We start from the raw sequence: 20,759 nt of genomic DNA on the forward strand, positions 1-20,759 counted from the left end.
ATCATTTCACAAATGCATCCTTTCCCCCTAGCACCGTACCTTTAAAATACTCACTTCACACTCTTAAGTCTGAAAGGTCAAGGCTTGTCTTTGCTTTTCCTACTCACTTTTTCTTTTTTTCAGAGTATTTAATGGTTTTGTTTGATCAATTTTTGGAACGAAAATATTTCTGTAGAAGGAAGCAAAGGTTCATGGTATGGCAGCTGCATGCTAATTAAAAAGCCACTGAATGCTGAGGATCTATGTCATACCTTTCCCAGTGGTCAACCATTAATTCTATTTAGGACATAGGAACCACAGAAGACAGTCCAGTAGCCTACTTCCAAGCCACGCACTTAAAAGCTTAGAGACATCTTTCTGTACTCCCAACAGTTCTCCCAGTCATCCCACACTGTCTCTTCCTCTGGCACCCTTTATTTTTACACACATTTCAACCACACTATTTCTCTCCCCAGAGTTTTGGCTCCAGCATCTGGTTCAACAAGCGCTGACAGCGATTTACAAGTCCTGCTAGACTTAGCCTTTTAAAATTACTCATGCTATTGGCAAGAATATAAGCTTGAGATATGTATGTGTTTGTGGGAAAGGTGCATCCCTTTGCATCCCTGTACTTCTGTTTTCAGGAACACCCTTTAACCAGCAGGTACCAGGCTACCAAGGTCACCTCTCCTTGTCAGTAGAAAGCCTTCAGCATTTTCACCCCCCACAAGCAACTGCAGAGGTAGCCCACGTTCCTCCTCAAGCAGCTGATGCTCCCTTCCTCACCAAGCCAGATTTGAAACACCAAGGCAAAGGCAAATATTGCCATTCTCCCCAACCACTGCAAATGAAAGAAACTCTACCCATTTGATTTTCATTTCTCTACTGCTTGTATCTTCCCATCCCACTCCCTCATGCCTAGGAGGCATTACACATTCACTGTCTCTCAATTACTCATAACAATTCAATGCATTTTAATAATATTTCAACAGGTTTAAAAAATCCTAGTAATAAACTGGGAATTATTGTGGACTGCTGCTGGACCACAGAAGGATAGAGTGGGTACTTCAGGTTTTTAGAAGGCAACACCTTGCAGATAAAACCAGCTAAACACAGTAAAGGCTTTTTCACATCACCAATGCACAAGGTGGTTTTTACCAATTTCTGGTGTCAGTGATTTTCCTGATCCAAGCTGCCTCATTTCACTTTCATATAAGGTGACTTGGATATTGATATTTAACAGTATTAGCAAGGATGTGCAGCTGCTCCAAGTTCATGCAGGAAGGAGACAGCCTGCCTTTTTTGAATTCCAAATTGATAAGAGGAGGGTCACTGAGAGAATTAACAAGCAGAAAGGTGAGGAAATGAGAGACTGAGTTGAGAGGAGTTAGAACACAATTGGGAAGAACAAGCAGTAGGGAACAGGATATAAAGTACAAATGATACAAAGCCTGCAGTAAGGATGGCAATGAATGTCTGGTTCAGTAACGCTCAGACAAGGAAACTGAAAGAACACAGTGTTTTGGTAATAACAGGTCTATCCAAATGGAAGTAACAGGCTGAAGACAAACCATTAAACCCCAAGACTCTCCCACCACTCCCATTACAGTGGTATCAGGGCAGCTTTGTGCATGTGCATTGTCCCTCACCAGAAGGAAGGGGAGAAGTCCAGCTCCACATTTTGCATTTACGAAGCAGCCTGGTGACAGACAGGGCAATGAAAACCTTACAGCTGCACTCAACAGCTACCCTCCAAATTTGTAAATTGGAAAGTATTTCCCACATTAAGGCTTCTCCCCAAAGTGCAGTTGCACTTACCTTGATACCTCACAATTACAAAGTTCTTGCTCTGTTACTTGGGACACTAAATCCTTTAGGCTCTGTTTTCTTTTAACAGACAGGAATTGGTTTTGGCATTTAAGACAAACAAAGGTTCATTATCTACTGCTGTGAAATAAGCATAGAGAAAAATATGTTTGAAAAAGGAAGTTATGACCATTGCAGGCTATCTGAATTCAATGTCAGGTGATCTTTTCCCAACTGCATACTGCAAAATTTGTACGTATTTTAAGGAAGAGAAAAAGCTCCACTTCTGTTGTCTTCCTCTTCGGTGTTTATGGAAAGTTTCAAGTCTCAGCTCTGGCTCTTAAATTCCTACTCTCTTTTCTTCCCCAAATTGAGTCAAGTTATTACTGGGTCTCAAGAATGAAATATTTTTTCGTCAAAAGCAGCTTAGTTTTTGAATAAACAAACACACAGAATCAAACTTGGTCCTGTTTAGGAAATATTTACAAAAATGACTACTAGTCAAAGATAAAAAACATTTGTTTGAGATGCTTCTAAATCAGTCCTGGACATATAGAGAAAGCAGCACCACAATCCAGCTGCACAAGAGAACTTAAGGACAGTGGTACCAAACACCAGCAGGTCTAAGGTAAGAACACAGGACTAGGAGTTCTGCTTCCACTGATGCCTTATCCTGGTCTTAAAATCAAGAGTCAAACACGGTTAGAAGGGAAAAAGGGATTTGACCTTGGTATTTATTTTAAGGATCCTTAGGTGCACATGTCCAGGTCAAATGCACCAAAATGCACACTGCAATTCCCCCAGAAGATCTGGTATAACATTATAGGTTTTACTGATTAGCATATCTATCAAAAAATTCCCCAATGAGAGGCTTAGAATGAGCTCCCCTCCCACGGAGCCTTCCCCTGCATGGTTCTATCTTGGGTTTACAGAATGTGTTCTGGAGAGGACCTTGGGGTCTGGGGCACACTGATCCCTACCTTACGAAGCCTTCTAAAACGTTGAGTCTCTCAGCTTGACAAACCAAGTCCCAAGAATGTAGGCAAAAAGCACTAAGAATACAGAAGTTGTAAAAAAGGTATAACAGGGGTATAAAAGAAAAGGCAAAAAATCTTCATGGCGTCACCACTATAGAGGTAGTGACTGAAAAATGGAACTCTCATGAAACACCACAGTGCAAGCCACTCCACACTATACAAGCTAATCAAAAATGTAGCAGCTACATTTTTTCATAGCATCAAGACTGGATATGCACTGACTGAACAAGAACTGAGCTTCTCTGCAAGGCAGGATGGATAATCACACATTCATCCCATTCTTTCTCTCTACATTGAAACCTTTCCATTTCAACTTTCAGCTTTAGCAGATGATTTCTCCTTATTTTTTCAGACAATATGTAACCATATCATCTTGCCAAATAGCAACACCAGTGTCACCCTGATCTGATTTCAGAAAAGAAAATCAATTTAGTTTCATAGGAAGGAGGGAGCTAAGTTAGACATCTTGTTCTGTTTATTTTTGTTACTTCTGCATAATTGATAGCTACTTGTTATTTAATTTTATTTGGCTCAAAATATGCTTCTCTCTCTTAGTCTACGGTTAAAATTGTTGTTTCTACAAGATCTTATGCAATGGAGGCCAAGCAGAATTTCTATTTGTGTCCAAAGTAAGACAGTGCAATCTTGTGGTACAGCAAAAGCAGCAGATTTTGTAGAAAAATACTATAAAGATTGCTGTACAACTCTTACATCCCGGGTATTCCGGGCATACATGATTTAAAGGAAATTTTGTTGCTTTCTTGATCCTCTGATGCTTTGAAAAGGCAATCAATCTTATAACAACTCGGGGCTGGGCCAAAATACTCTGACACCTTTTCCTCAGTATCACAGGACCTGTACCAGAGGATAATTTCAGATCAACCATCCTGAGAACAGCTAAAGTAATATTAAAAATGAAACAAGAAACTTTTCATAGGAAACACAAGAGGCTCCTACAACAAGACACTCCACACAAGAAACAAACTAGAATATATAAATTACCTCACAATCCAAGAGGGAACAACAACATACTGTAGAAGACAAGGCAAGTCCAACAATCCTTGCCACTGGAAAGCCTGGCTCCAAGACACAAAACCCAGCTTAGCAACCTGGGCCAAGCTCAGGAACAGGAGGAGAACACAACTGCCACAGGGCAGCACCATGCCAAAGAGTCTCAGAACAATGATGCTACATCCAACACATTTTCTGACTCCATCGCTGCCCCATCCCAGTTACTGTGGCAGTGACAGCTAAGGGATATCTATCACCCTTGTGCAGCTGTACATGCACTCCTCCAGCAACGCAAATACCACCTGTCCTTTTGAAATGCTCAGCTGGTCCCACTCATGAGGCCAGCAGCAAAACTCTCAAGTGACACTGGAGCAGGATGAAAACAGCCATGACAATTTTGGTGTTTGTTTGCATGTTGAAACAAAAGGAAATTACTATTTCTTCCTGACAGAAGACACATCACTGTCCCCGAAACAATGGGTAAAGGAGCAGAAAAAAGAGAAAGACTGAGATATTGTGTGAATCATCCACCAGATACTCAAATGGAAACATCTTGTACAAAAACTGTAAGATTATGGAAGAGACTCTCTCCACAAGACTTTGCCCAAACAACACCTATTACATTATCAGTGGCAGGTAAACTGAACAAGGCAGAAAGACCTATTTGACAGTTATAGAACAAGCATCTCTAGCTATAAAGTACTTTCTATTGAAAATGTGCTTTGAAGACTAATTTAATTACTGTACCTGAAGTTTCCTTGCTTTTCTTAGGTAGAGGAGCTCACAACCTGTTGAGGCCACCCACTTCCCCTTCATAGTTCTTTGTGGCATCACCAGTTTTACTAGGAAATGGAAGTTTCTTATTTTCTGTCCTCCTTGAAGTTTTAATACAACCTACAAAACCTATTAGAGTTTTCTATAATCATTTGGCAGCAACACCAAATGTATGGGCAGAAAACTGCTTGGGGTAAGGTCTGTGACAACTGTATGTCCAGCTTACTTCAAGTATTTTAGGAATGGAAAGGAGCACGAATGTAATTTTTATGACTGAAGGTCTTTTCGAAGATGAAATATTTCAGTAAAACTTCACAGCAGTTTGTGACTGGACTTCCTTGACCTTCTTCAAGCTATGCTCTTGATTCGGATGAAGAATTCTTTCTTCAGCTGTCTGTGTTTCAGATGCAGATGACTGGTGACTTGTATTTCAAAACTGGTCATTACTACAGCTTAGCACTGTTCTGTGACTTTAAAAATACAGGACCAAAGCTCTCACATGGCCTGAAACAGTGAAGGGACTGTCACACTTATTAGAACAAACCTGGGTACTTTTACTGGCAGGCACAGTGCAGCTGCAATGACACCAAGCCCACTGGAAGGATGCCACCCCAGGATGGTGTAAGCAGGGAAGGAGCTGGCATATAAGGAAGCATTCATGTCCCATCTCCCACACCTACAGGACATGCAATGCTCTGCTCAAACTGGCCAAAGATACATCCCTGGGTGTCAGAAACGAAGGCTCATGGAGAAAACATATCTTGACAGCTATTGAGGAATGCCAGAAGATGTATTTACATCAGTTACAGGTCCAGTGTTTGGGCCTCCTGTGGTGCAGGAAGCGAACAAAGAGGTCTGACTAGAGAATTTGGCCACAGAGGCAATGAATGCAACTTCAGTGCTCCAGCTGGGTTCCAGCCCTGGCTGCAGCCCTGCGGGTCATTGGCCAATGTCACACACAGGAATTTGGCAGGCACACGAGCTTCTGCTCAGTGCAGGGGCCCTGGGAGATCTGTCCTCCTCTAGACGTCTGGTTGAAGTTATCTTAAGAATCTCAAACTATTTTGGTCTCAAAATCAGGGTTATTAAACTTACTGTTACAGATCTCCAACCAACAGAAGTGCTTAGAGGCGTAACAGTTTCAAGGGCTGTGTCTTGTTTAATCCAGTGGCTTAGTTGGTTTGGGGTTTTTTTTTAAATCTCAGAACCAATGTCCTGTAGGCAATCTGATACCCCACCAGGAGGAACGGCCACATGACCTGGGTGCTTCGGAGATGTGAAACACACCTACCTTAATAAGTGACACAGGCCTGGGACCAGCCTCCGGCAGTGAGGCCACCTGGCATAGAAACTAGCAGCTGCATCCAAGCTATGTACTGGGAACAGTCCCTGGTAGAAGCCGACTCCCAAACCCTGTATGGGGACTGCCTGTACAAACTGGCTCATGGCAAGAACAGTGCCTGATACCAACAACCAGACACCACAGCCAGCCAGATCCCCGTGCTTGAAATATACTCTCACACTATTTAATTTATTAGAAATACAGTCCCTATAGCAACTGGCCATGGGTTCAGCTGCCCATATCTCCCAGCTGATTCATGGAGCCATTAAAAAAAGGCTTGATAGTATTGATCCCTGTATACACCAACCATCTTGTGCAATACTGGGCTTGTCTAAAAGAACAGGAAAGTGAGAACAAGGGGTTGGCTGTTCACCCTGACAAGAGCTCTTCTTTCTTGTTACACTGTACACAACAATAATATCTCAAGGTGGTCCATATTTTCCCACTTTCCCTCCCTCATTTTTATTAGCCTGAGGTCGGTGTAATGGCATTGGTCAATAACTGAATAAAAACCATTTTTTGGCTTAGTTATCATACGCAGCAATAAAGGGAAATGAAACTCAAAGCAAAAAGATGACCATTGCCAGGATAATGCTTCAGAATATCACAACAACCAGCTTGCAAGCTAGGACCTTGCCTTCAAACACAGGCAGTACCATTTATTTCTGGAAAAATACCATTGAATCTGAGGTGTCAACACATGCACATGCACCACTTTTTGAAACCACTGTTGGCACTTTTTAATCCACGTGCTAAACATGAACACAGATCACTAAGCAATTACCCATATCATTGCTTTTCCTATCTCCAGAATTTTTGTCAAAGTGGTTATTTATCTACTTCTCCCATATCATTTTGTATACAAAACACTTGCCTACACATTTAATAGTTCAGGTTTTGTGCTTAACAACTGAATAACAGTTACGCTTGTTTCTAAAAGAATTTGACTCTTAAAAATGTCTGTGTCAAAAAGGGCATGTGAACATAAGTTCAGTTTTAGAGCACAGGAAAGACCACAGGAGACTGACTGAGGCAGACCAAGCTGTGGGTGAGGTTTATCCATGCTTCCTGCTGGTGACCTCAATATTAGCAGTCCTCGGGCCTTCTATTCAGGTGTGTTCACTCCTCATAAAAGCCAGACAACAATGTTCATGCCTGCTTCCTCGAAGACAAGGTTTTAGGTCATCAGGTTTTTAGAGAACGAATATAAGCTGTGATCAAAAGGATGCTGTGGATAAAAACCAGTTGGGGATGACAACTTTTTGGCTTGGTTTCCTGGTCACACAAACTTATAAAGGAAATCCTCACCAAGCTTCTCTCTCATCTACTAAAGAATGAAGGAAGGAGGGAAAGTAGGAGTAAAAGCATCTGAAATCACAGAAGAGCTTTCAGAATTCAGATGAAAGTCATGCATTTTTCAGCCACTAGAGCATGTAATTATTTTTTTAAACAATCAGTACATTCATAGCTCCCTTTCCCTACTGCTTTCTCCAGCATAATAATACGGGTTAGCAACAGTATTTGTGGAAAAGCTTACTGCTGGAAACTGAAGGGCTGTGACCAACAGCATTTACAGCATTTCTTGTTTAACAAAAAAACCCCATCTCTTACTTTTAATCCTCCACTCCAAAATCAACACTTGAATTAGTGGTACAAGCTACTGTGGGATTTCTTCCCTTCCCCCTAGTCTTGTGCTCCCCAACTGTATCAGGAACCATGAAGAGCTTGCAAAGGGGAAGATGAAATGGCAAACAACAGAGATCCCAAATGTTCCCCCCAGAGAAAAGCCTGCAGCTGGGCAGCCTGTAGAAATCCTGCCTGCAGCAGGGCTGAGAGGTCTCTGCAACAGCCCATCCAACAGGGCTGTTCATCTGCTGGCACTTCACAGCTCAGACTGCCATGGTACTCCAAGCACCATAGCAGGCTCTCCGAAATTTTATGTGCTTTGGCCTTTTAGCTACAAATAAACTTGGCAGCAACAGGGATCAGAGTGTGAAGCTGGATGTTCAGTGTTTGTATGGGTCTGAGCTGATGTCCCTGCTGGAAATCTGGCAGGATCATTTAGCAGTTGATATTTTCAAAGCATGATGATGGATTCATTTATTCCCACTCATTTACTGGCACTTGCAGAAGGTACCAAGAAGAGATTAGTTTATAAAGTCTGATTCATTTCCTGAAGGGAAGAGACTGAACTCTTTGGAAATGGATTAGTGCCTATATATTGCGTAACCAACCCCTGTATGTAACATACTGTGCCAAACGCAGTGGTCCACCACCCATTACAGCTGACACTCTTAAACGAGCTGCTTTCCCCTCTCGCTCCTGCCTGAGGAAATCCAGCATACATCCATTCTTTGCATTAGCTGGCACTGGCAGTTGTCTCAAAAAATTAAGATGTAACAGAACTTGGAAAACTTGAGGTAGCACCAGACAGGCTTTTGCTCATCAGACAGCACTAAAAGTCTCAGCCGCTAGGGCAGCCCACAGAGCAGCCCAGGCAAGGCTTTGGTAGACCCAAAGAGCTCTTTTTGGGCTTAATTTTAGTTGTTCTGACTGAATGGGACATAGGACTCAGTGGAAGAGAATAAAACACATCACTTGACTGCCACAAAAAATATTAACTTCTTAATTCCAGTAATTACATATCATCAGTCCAGGCCTAGGGGACAATAAAGCCAAAGGTGTCAATTTTGATTTGACAGACACATTATCTTTTCACCCTCTCTCCTCAGCACAATTAATGTTGAGACTTCTTTTGTCCTCTTTTTCCTGTGTTAGTACTACTACACTGCCCTACTTAGATCTCTAGTTTTTATCAGTATTTGTTTCTGCCTATGCTAAAGTAGATTGTTCCCATGGCATAATAAAAGCACAGAGAACATTTATGTCTAGAAGACAAACACAGGACTATTCAGCAAAGACCCTTTCACCTCCCATTAAGCTCCTGGCCAGGAGAAAGCAGACTATGCTGAGGCTCTGCCTGATCAAAGAGTCCTGTGCCACAGGAGTCTGAATCAATAGGACCAACAGGACAAGAACAGACACAAGGGCTGTATGCCTGATGTTGGAGAACAGCACAGGCATGACCCTTCCTGCTGGACTTCCAGTAGCTACAGAAGGGCAATGATCCTTTGACAACTGCTTATTGTTGGTGGAGCTGCTGAAAAAGCCAGTGAAGCCAAGGCATGATTCCTAAATCCAGACAAGACACACATAGAGGACCTCTACTGCCATCAGAATGCTGCAGCTGTCTTTAGCCAACCCTCCATGCAGCAAAAGCTAGGCTGGACCACAGGCTATGCCCTTGCCATCAAAGCTGAAAGCATCTCCTTGGAAATCCTGCTTTCTTTCTATCTGATGGAATGCACATGGTGCTGCAAAACATGAAGCCTTTGAAATGTCCATTTGAACCACTCATTGGATGACTCCACAGCCCACATTTGCTCTAGCAAAACACAGATCTGAGAGGAAGGGCAGAGTTTCTCTGTATTGGATGGGAAAAAAAGAACGGACTATGGGAATGAGAAGATACAGCTTAATAACAGTTAGGATCAAGAAGAAAATATATAAAGTAAGGATAATTCAGCACATAAGCAAAATGAGTGCAAACTAGTTACAAGGAAAATGCAGGCCATCATTTCCAGTTTCACAGCACAGATTCCTAAAGTTTATGTATGTTGGAAATTGGGCAAAATACTTTATGAGGACCTATCTCTTAAAAGGGATTGCATTACAAGTTTTTTTGAGATAAGTGCGATTCTTTAATTGAAAAGGCAATCCCTTCTGTATCTCTGTGTACTAAACTGGCCTAGAAACATACATATAGAGAAATACCTTACAGAAAAGTGAGTTCATCACTTGACCTTGCAGTGCCAGCTGGCACCTGTAAGAAAAGAAACCCCACTGTAAGTGTTCTTGGAAAAGCATCCAAATCGGAGGAGACATCTATAAGATAAGCTTTGCTGTATTGCCACAGAAAGCCTAAACGGTGACAAGAAAAGCAACAGAACAGACTAATTTTCAGTGCTCTCCTACTTCCTCTTGTCCTTGCATCACAATAAACCTACTGGACTTCTTTTTTCAGTCCCTATTTATATGGGGTTTTTTTAATTTCAAGCCACAGATAAGTTAACAGTGTGGAAGACAAAGACTGTTGGTACTTAGATATCTAAATCTTGAAACCATTGCACCAGGATACGTACCACTGCTCTTTACCAACACCAAAAGCCTCTGATCTCCCATCTTCTAGCATGCATTAGCTTGCATAAATGTAATTATGTTTTCACTATAACTTACTGTATTTTAAGCTAAAGCAAAAGCTTTAGCACCAACTCATGACTAGCCCTTATCATAGCTTTAAAGGAGAAAAAAAAAAAAAACTGTTTACTTTAAGGCCTCAAAGTATTCCACAAAGCAGATGCACCTCCTGCTTAAGAATACAATTAAGCCTTTATTTGCTATTATAAGTGAATTTGAAGCCAAAGGTAAATTTACTACATTTGCACTCACTGCTGGAGGTGCAAAATCTCATTATTTGTCACATTCTAAACACGGGCATGGATCTTCTCTCCATATCCCTTCAAGACAAAGAACTGTACTTGTTCTATCACCTGAATTCAGAAAATTCAACCTGTGGCAAAATAGGCCACTTCACATTAGGACAGCCTTTTCTCAGATTTCACTCCACAGGACTCAACGCCTAAGGAAACCATGATTACAGACCTGTAAAGGTCAAAAGCATTGCTTTCTGGGGCTGATCGATCACTACTGTTATTGCAAAAACCTGCTAAGTACATTGATCTTTCACCTCACAGTAGGAGGGAATGGTACAGGACTTGGAGAATAAAAGACAACATTAGACAAAACTTTGCAGTAAACTTGGCAGCAGAACAGCCGTGCTTTTCTACCCAGAACTGTGCTTTGGCATCGCCTTTGATTCAGTGCTCAAAACCTTAAGAGTTCCCTGAAAAACTTAATTTAAGTGGTGAATACACATGGTGTGACAAGCAAAGCCCATATGTTCAAAGTCTGGCCAAGGTTAGTTACACAATGCTATTTCCTGCAGCCTGACTAAGAGAAAAATTAAAACACCATGGTTTTTAGCCCAGCCTACACAACTGTTCTCCCTCTCATGAGGATGAAGCCAGTACTGTCCATCTAAAAAAATCCATTTTGTCCATCTAAAATTTTGGCACAGTCTAATTTGTAAAATTCATTAGTTGTTTTCTGATAGACAAATATCCATTTTGGCCATTATTTATGTGCAGTTTCAAGCCATCAGGCATGCAGACTGACATATGAAGACCCCCAAGAGATGCATATGGCTTTGTGATTATGTAAAGGTCCCTCCCTGGAGGGTTGCCTGGTAAACTTGCCCTCTCCTGCTTCTCCTTTCACGAAACTGTCCCTTTCCTTCTCCAGGCTTGCTCCAGCCACTCGCCCAAACTGCTTGCAGGGGTACTTGCCATTCCTGTGTGGATGTCCGTTTTATAGTTTTCCCATTTACATAATTTCTTTACCTCACAAAAGTAAAAAAAAGGAAGTTTTGTTTTCTCTTTCCTAAAATGCCCCATGCAGGACAAGGCTCTGCTGAACAGGATGTGCCCCGCTGTGTGTGGCTATTCTCAGAACTCCATGGCTGCTGCTCCTATTCCGTCCCATGGTGCCCCATCCCACCCTGCCACAACCAGCAGTGCATGGCTGTATCCATCACTCCTCACACTGCACGCAGAAGGGAAACAGCTGTGTTTTTTCTTGCTTCTGGCCTTGCATTAGGGACTACTGCAATTCTTATCAAATCCCTGGGCAAATACATGCCGATACCAGAAGTTTTGTACAAACCCACTCATATTTGGCCAGTGTGTGATGAAGGAACAAGGGCAAAGCAGTGTTTTTATGCGAATAGTCTTTCAGTGTCTGAGAGGTTACAGTGCACACAACACAGTGATGCACAGAAGACACTTGTGCAAAAGCCAGTTGCTCTCCTCAGGGCATTGCTCATCATTTAAGAAGCTTTTAGAGCTCCTGACCACAGAAGCACCAACGCAGTGCCTGCATTTTGCCCTCCCGCTCTCTCCTTTCCGTTTGATCTCTGAGCTGCCAAGTACTTTCTGACTTCTCTCTGGGCTGTTACAAACACCATTTTACAAAACTCGTGCCACTTTCGAGCAATTCTCTTCCATGTAGTACCACACAGCTAAAAGATGTTGCTAGGAAACCTGTGCACAGATCACGGTTGGCAGACACCATGCAGGCACCAGAGCAGCTGGAGAGAGAGAAAGAAAAGTCTGTCTCAGTAAACAAAATGCTATAAAGTAGCTCAAACAAGCTACTGACATATTTCTATTGTGTTACAATGGTCACATGCTATTTGAGACCTTCAGTTTGCTAAGTGACCCACAATGAAAGGTCAGCCTTGCTTAAATAGCTCAGTAGCTTCAAAACTGTTGCAATTCCTTTAGTTTTAGGTATTGCAGCGATTTCATGTTGCGGCATCACTGCCTCCTCTAGACATCTTTATCTTGAGGAGGAAAACTAACAAGTTTCCTTCAACAGCACATTTTTAGTTATATGCCATCTCTGTACTGCATGTACTCCATAACTGGCACTTGTTTTTCTTTCAGAGTCCACAGGCCACACACAGAGGTGGCATTGTGCAGTCCCCTCTTGGCGAGAAGCACTGCTCAGCTGCAGAACTGGAGAGACTGCAGGGGAAGGTCACCAAGCCTGACAGACATGAGACACACTGATGAGAGATCCAGTCTCTGTGTAAGCAGATGCCAGGGAAATTAAGATGGGGCCAGGGAAGACAAGAAGAGAAATGAGAACTGGTTAGTATGGGAAGCAGATGCATCATCCCAAAACCTGCTGCAACTCAAGAACACTGTTCAGCAACAGGCAGAAAAAAAGGCTACCAGGGGGCAAACAGAAGGTATATTAAGTAGCTCTTCTTATTCCAGCTAAAGCTTGTAAGTTAAGATATATTCACTCACATCTTTTACAAAAGAATAATCTCTAAAACAGAGAGGGGAGTAAAAACCATTGCACCTCTAACTCAGAAGGCTCAAGCACCTAAGGTTCCACTCTATTCTGCTGCCCAACTGTGCTGCTGAAGTTGGGTCTGTACAAGCTGTGGTCCAAGTCAGGTCAGAGCACATTTCTGCAGCTCTTGTCTTGCAGTTAAGACATGAACCTAATGCAACTGCAGGAGTTCCACCAATCTGTGCATTGACCTACATGAGCTAGTAGTTTCAGGATAGCTCAAATCAGAGGGATGAGACTAAATGTTTGTGCTTTAAATCTTTAGCTGACACAGAGGGGGAGAGCATCTTAAGGCAAGGGATACACAAGCTCAGACAAACTTCAACAAGTGGTGGCACAAAGCGGCACAGAGGGTTAAAAAAGCACAACATTGGAAGGTCTCCCACAAGTGACTAAGTGGAGTTTATCTCTCCCAACAAGCACCCAGCAAGACATTTTACATGCTAGTCTCAGATTTTGGCATCTCAACAGGATACATGTTAGTCAAATCAGGAACAGTTACTGTTCAACATCTGCAACAATGTCTGATTCCAAGAGCTTTTGGACCTCCTGTCTTCTCTCTTAAGCCTCTCGCCAGCATCCGCTTCTTCCTCACAAACAGCCAGCACTAACCTCCACCCTGACATTTATTCCAAACACACAGTCATCAAATTACGACATATCCAAAAAATTGAGTTAAAAAAAAATAGCAACCAAATTGCATCTACAGCACTAGGTCTCTTCAATTCCTATCAACAATTTTATTGGTGACTGATGTTTTTATCAAAATTTAAAGAACCTCCAGGCAGGGACAAGTCTTTTTACACCTGTGAAGAGCATCCACACCTTCTGCACTGCTTGAGCTACTGCTCATGCTGCAATCACCTGGATGTGAAACCTCCAGGCTTAGACTGATAAATATACACAAACAGCATCCAAATCAGTTCTCACAGCACCTTCACTTCTGCTGTTAACCAACAGCCACACGCAAGGCAGAGAAGACACTGGTGATGTAACCCTGTGCTTAGACAAGAATTACAGACCTGTACTGCAACCACATTGCTGGGCAAAGCAATCACTTTCTACCACTCCACCACAGGAGAAAGGAAACTCAGAGAGTTTACCAAGCGTCTGTGGTTCCTTGCACCCTGCCTGAACACAGCACTGTGTGAAGAAACCCACTGTTCCATTAGAGCTTTTTCACACACATGAACTATAATGCTACATGCTTAATGTTCTGGATCTGGACAGGAAAACCACAAGGAGAACAAGATTGCTTTTTATGTACTTAAGGGTGGAAAGATCACAGTTCTCTATGTTAGAGGTCATGTCAGCACAAACCCAAAGACAACTCCCACATTTCTTGTCACATATGCATATTCCCACTCCTAGTTCACTGTTAGTTTAGCAAAGAGATTTTCATTTACACAAGATGGACATTAAGTTTTCATGCCCCCTAAAAATCTTGCTAGTTAGCATACCCAGAATACAAGCCTTGGACAACAGCTGAAGTGCATATCTGTATTTAAAATCCTTGAACTGTAAACCAAACCTAGCAATACAAGCTCTGCAGAGTTTTCCCTATGTGAGATGAAGACACTAATAAGATAAGCAGTCTGGGCTCACTGTTTGTACAGTGATCCATAGGAAGAAGCTGAGACATCTGAGTTCAAAAAGAACTTAAGATAATACAAGGTAATGGAGAAGACAAAGGTCTCTACTCCTTTAATAAAAAAAAATTAAATAGAAATTTGAAAGCTGTGGGATAAAGGGATAAATATTTTCCTCCTAAGTCTTGTGACCTTCTAAGAGACTAGAATGCCCATTTTTTAAAAAGAAAAGATTTTGACAATTTTCCGTTGACTGTGAAAATTTTTACTTCTTGTGAATACTTCCAGGAGGACAGTTCTTGACTGGAATACCTACATTTCCAAGGTCCGTAGCATGGAAGTGAGCACAGAACTCCCACCCACAAGAGGGCATAGACCAGAGGTCACAATTACCAGGAAAGCTGCTTACACCAGCCTCTGCGAAAGTTTTCCTCACTTACAATCCAGCTGGTGGTAAAAAGAGGGCTATTGGCAAAGCGCAGGTTTACCACGATGACACCCAGCCCCCTCCTGCCAGTCTCACACGGTTACACATGATCAGCACATCGAAGGCCCAGCTGAATGAGCACTCACATCGCTGGCAGGCTCTTGAGAAACACACAAGTGTGCCAGCACTGAGCAGAACTGCTTGCACTGAAAGCTGGGTGAGTCAGTGCACTTGTCCCACCATATCCCATGCTCAGGTAAGATTAATGACACTGAATCTTCTCCGGAGCACAGAGTTAGATATGTCTGAACTTGACATGCCAGTGACCTACTTTTCAGACATGCCCAACACCCACGTCTCCCTCCAAAGGCAACAAAAGACAAGGATGTTCAGCAATTTTGAAACGGCAGCACATGCTTTTAATACTGAGGAAGCTGATGACAACTTAGAGTCAGCTGTGCATATTAGGAAAATCCCACTTCAGCTTCACATGAGCATACAATGCTATGGATCACTCAAGACTCTCCATGTTTGGCTATATATGTCTGTTGATTTCACATGTTTGCTGGCGGGGAAGAGCATGGATGAAACCTAGTAACCTCTTAGGGTCATCCTGCATTAGATTTATACATTCCTGGATAACAAATGTTGCCACTACCTTAACTCTCACCTGTCTAAACAGGTGCATCCCTTTCCTTAGAAAAAAACCACAAAATATCTTATCCCTCCCATGCACACCAGCTGTATTGTAGAGACACAGGCTCAGTCTGTTTTGCCCAGATAAAGAATCAGAAAACCCGCTAGGATTAGGGCACAATGAACATCACTCAATTAACATGAGTGACCAGGATTCAGAAGAGAAAAATCTGTGTGCATCATCTGTACAAGTGACACACACTAAAAAAGGTACATAAAGTAGGGTACATAAAGTCTTCAGAATCTAGTTAAATACGTAACCCTCCTCCCACCCCCCACCCAAGATTCCTTCTTTCCCCTCCTCTGTCTTTCTTTATGAGGAATAACCACACTCTCTATTATTACATAGTTTTCATTTTATTTCTTAATAAATATGCATGTATGTGCTACAAACATGATTCAGGGCTATATAATGCATGACTATGTCTGCAAGCTATAGCTAAAACCACTTTTGTGTCTTTTAAAACCAGATAACACCATTCGTACCATACTAAATTGAGACCAGAGACCAAGCTAGCTCCTGTTTTTAAAGATTTAGGTGTACAGGGCCACATCATACAGCAAAGAAAACCTCTAAAGTGGTACCTAGCTGTTGCGTTTGCTAAGACTACCAGCAACTTCAATAATGATGTGTTCAGCCATTCACCCACAAAACAATTCCTCCTTCACCTACAGAAGATGTCCCAGCCTGAAGCAAGTGCTGGAGGTGGCAAGTCATTCCAGCTGAAGTTCTCTACAGAAGCTTCAGAACATTTTCCTCATATGAGCAGTGCATATTGCAAGCTGGGAAACATGAACAAAACTCACTTACTTGCTAACAAGTAAAGGGACAGATAACATGTCCATAACCATCCCTAACAGTTTCCAGGAAGCTCTAAAAGCCCTCCACATTCCAAGGCCATTAAACAACCATGTCAACACTAACACGAGAGGGCAGGTCCAAACAGGAAAAGGTGCCATAAGGATCTGCACAAGCCTAATCATAATACACAGGTATTGAAAGTCTGGCAAATTATGCTTTCACCCCAGGTATCCTAAAACCTGCAAGTTAGACTCCCAACCTGCTATTCCTTCCAAGTCAGTTTTAGACTCTTAACCTTTTAACTACAATAAAAATGCTAATGCAAGCACAAAATGAAAGAAAGAGCCATCAAGCAACATCTTCATGCTTAGAGAAGTAAAAGGCAGGATCATAGCTTGTAGCATGTCAAGGATGCTGCAAACAAGCCCCGCAAGCAGGCACATTACCTGGTTAATTCCTTTAAACAGAAAATAGCCTGGGAACCTCCAGACTTTCCTAGTGTGAAACTCCTGGCTTCTTCTTCACTGCTTGTTTCTTGAAGCTGACATCTCAGTTACTAGTGAAAACAAAGATGTCTTATCAATCCCTTTCTCTACACAGAAATATCAACCTGGAGCATCAACTTGCTATCAACAACTAAAGCTACAGGTTTTTTTTCTAAGGTGAGGGAAGATGCAGAGATTGAGAGAGACATCTATATGAGAGGAAATACATTTCAGGAATACCTTCTTACAGGGAAAAAGAATGGGCTGAGTAAGCCTAACAAGCTACTGTGAACCAAAACAAGCTCAAGCTTTATTCAACACCTCATCAAATACATAAAAAATGTAAAGACGATAAAATTGTGAGCACATAGCAATGTAAAACTCTGCTTAAAGTTCCTTTGACAGAGTACTTGTTCCAAGTAGCTCAGCTCCTCTTGCTACCAGGCATATGAGAGTTCACTTGGAGACCTCAGCCTGGGTGAACTTAAATGATCTTAAATCTGTACATATTTGACAGCAGAAAACTAAGTTACACAAAGGACAAAGATGAAAGAAAATACAGTCAGTTTTTCAGAAAGCTTGCAGAGACATAAAAACAGACACTCAACAGAACAGCAGGTATCCATGAGAAACAGTCCACCCAAATACTCTCGAGCATCAAAACATATTGACACACTGGTCAACATGTGTCTTTCAATCTTAGGACACAGGTTACACCATACACCTGAGCTGCAAAGAAACCCTGCCTAGAATAACTATTTATGGACTGCAAGAAAAATAAGCACTTATTTTAAAATAAAAGATCTTCAAGTTAGAATTTTGAAGCTCCAGCTGCAGGGCTGAATTAAGTTTGAGCTCTTTCAAAAGAGACAGAGTTGCCTCTGGGCAGCCTCAGTCACTTCGAAGCCCTGCTAAAGGGCCTGAAAGCATTCTCCTCCTTGGCAACTTTTCAACACGGGATTTAACTCCAAGATCTTATCACTGATATATGGTATTTTTAAACAATTACTAAGAAACGTTTGGAGAGGGGAAACGGGAACCAAAACTACTGTTTCAGCCACTGCCATCACAATCTTCAGGCAAGGTCAAAGATCTCCACAGACTCCCCGGCAATCCCTGTGATGAAGAGAATCTCAGAGCCCATTGTACCTACGCTAAGAAAAGTCACCCTGCAAGTTTCAGCGGCGCCCCAAGACCAGTCACTGCCCTGACCCACACAGCAGTGGAGGAGGACGAGGAGGAGGAGGAGGAGGAGTGGGACACTAAGCTGGAGACCCTTGCTCCAGGCTTCTTCTCCTCCAGAACGTGATGTGTCTGCCTAAAGCAATGTCCCGATGCTGGGCCACCGCCACCTTGACGCTTGCCCGAGCTCCGGGTGGTGGAATCTACAGTCCCACAGGGATGCTGGAGGTCTGCCTCCACCATCCCTCGCCGGCGGGACCCGCCACCTCCCGCCGCCGGTCGCCGGTGATGATGGCGATGGGGCACCAGCACCCAGGACACCGCGCTGCGGGCCCACCACCGCCACCATCACCGGCAGCAGTGGTGGGAGATGACAGACCACCGCCACGGCCCCGCTGAACACCCGCTGCCCGGTACCTGTCTTCGGAGACGCTGATGACCCCGTCCTCCTTGGGCACTATCGCTGCCATGTTCACCACCTCCTGCGAGCCCTCCACTTTGTTGAGCAGGAGGGGCTTGCGAGTCAGCGCCTTGGGCTGGGGCTCCGCCGCCATGGGGCCGGCGAGCACCGCCGCTGCCGCCGGAGGAGGCTACGGCCGGGGGAGGGAGGGAGGCGGCCCGCACTACCGAGGCGGAGGAGGGACTTGCCGGAGCCGGGCGCTCCCTGGGAAGCAGGAACAGGGCGGTGGCGGCGGCGGCACCGCCCCCGAGCGGGCAGGGCCGGGCCGGGCCGGGCGGGGCGGGCTGGGCCGGGGCGCGTTGCTCGGAGGGGTCGGAAATGGCGGCTTCCCGCCGCCATCTCGCTGAGTGGGGTTGTGGTGCTGCGCCTTCGCAAAGGGAAACCTGCGGCCTGGCGGAGGTGTAAGCGCACCTCTCCTGCCAGGGCCGCCCTCCCACGCCGCGGGCTCGCCTCAGGGGCAGCCCGGGGAGTGTGTCCCTCTCCTGACCCGTGCCCAGTTATGGACTGTCGGCACCGTGCGGCTCCGTGCGGTCCGTCCCACGCTGCTGTGGCCGCTGAGCGAAAAAAACCCCCAAAAACAAACGAGTGAAGATTGAACTTTAAGCGGCTGCTTCCCTCTGCTTACATTTCCTTGTCTGAGTTTTTCCTGGGACTGAAGGAAAACATGGGATTGCTGCTGCTGCATTAGACAGGGACGCGGGCAGGCAGGGCTGCAGCGCGGCGCCAGCAGAAATTCTCTTCCAGGAAGTTTCTTCCTAAGAGAAACGCAGCACACTTCCAGCAACTCGTTTTCATCAAGCGGCTTCTTTTCGCTTACTTTTCCTGACAAAGTCATTGAACTCCAAAAAAGTCAGATCACTTGCCCAGAGCTCTGTGCTGAAGCCAGTGAAAAGGCAACTTCCTCCCGAGGCATATGCCAAACTTTCATAATCTGTCTCGAAAGATTCTGGAAAATCATGCTCAATGTCTGAAGTGTTGTCCTACCTTGCAGAAGTTGTCAGCAGATTGGAAAGCGCTATTTCAGCTGCAACTTTAAATTTACCCACCCTAAGCCAATGAGCAGCAGTTCTCCGTAGAAAAGAATCAGGTATGAAAAAATCCAAGATGAGGAGTTTTAATTTTTCTCCAGGAGTAGCACACAGCAGCGTCTGCAACATAACAAATCCTGATTGCCCACTCACACTTCTGTTGCCTATGTAGTAGATAGAGGCAACAGAGGAAAGGTAAAGTCAATTCCTTGTGACAGAAACTTAAATTTCACCATGTTTAGTAATCTCTTTTCTGCCAAACAAGCAAGCAGTGTCTGCAGGAGCACAGTGAGACATTTAAGCCTTCTCAACTAAACATGACAGGTCCGCAAGTGTACTGTAGCAGGAAAGGTCTGGTCAGCAACAGCTGGATTACAGGAAATGAATCTGCAGTCTCAAACAATTTCCCCAAGGATGTGTAACTGGACTAGATAATATCTCTTACTCATAATTCTTAAAAGGGAGCTACTGCTGAAGAGTCAAAGACCCACCTTCTTACCACTATGGATGATCCTGCACTCCTAGGCTAGACCTACAGATAGAAATGCTTGTCTCACTACTTGGTGAGGTCTGAGGTATTCTTTGAAGATTGGTATACTTGATAGTTTTCAGAATATATCTAAAAATGTCTTTTAAACTGAAGTGTGGTAAAGTCTGCCAAGCTTGCAATTGTTTGCACTCAAGATCAGGCACTGTGGATCACTGACAGATAAACAGGTGTTGAGCGTATGCTGGAGATAGCAGGCTGCAGGCTTTTGGGAGACCCAGAATACATTTTCCAAAAAGGCTTTTAAAGAAGAAAGTAGTTGAGAAAATGAGAAATGTCTTGATAGGCAAAGGTGTGGGTCACAGGATTGGAAGGAGGTCCTACATATCTCCCAAATCAGCTGGGGTATCCTCAATTGCCTGTTGAAACATCACTCTCCCTTATTAATCTTCTCTCTCTTATATCCTTAAAGAGTTCCACGTCCAACTACTCCTTCAAGGTTTAAGACACTGTTTGGAGGAAAACATTGAAAGGTGGGCAGACATTTTGGACTGAAGTGAAATAAAAATATTATGAAATCAAATATATGCTTTATATAAACGGTTGATTTTGG

General features: G+C 43.5%; 1 protein-coding gene across 2 annotated transcripts in view; it reads right to left on the reverse strand.

Moving 5' to 3' along the window:
- WDFY2 (WD repeat and FYVE domain containing 2) overlaps positions 1–20,759 on the reverse strand; it is an 87,049-nt gene that overhangs the window by 48,813 nt on the left and 17,477 nt on the right. The window contains exon 1 of one of the 2 annotated variants that reach the window (XM_039567249.1): positions 18,589–18,812. The exons of the other annotated variant lie outside the window; for it this stretch is intronic. Coding sequence (XP_039423183.1) covers positions 18,589–18,725 — 137 coding nt within the window. The 5' untranslated portion in view covers positions 18,726–18,812. Of the gene's footprint in view, positions 1–18,588; positions 18,813–20,759 lie in introns of those variants that run through there. 2 annotated transcript variants of the gene reach the window in all.

This window comes from Corvus cornix, chromosome 1 (assembly GCF_000738735.6).
Source record: "Corvus cornix cornix isolate S_Up_H32 chromosome 1, ASM73873v5, whole genome shotgun sequence".
Taxonomy (NCBI): Eukaryota; Metazoa; Chordata; class Aves; order Passeriformes; family Corvidae; genus Corvus; species Corvus cornix.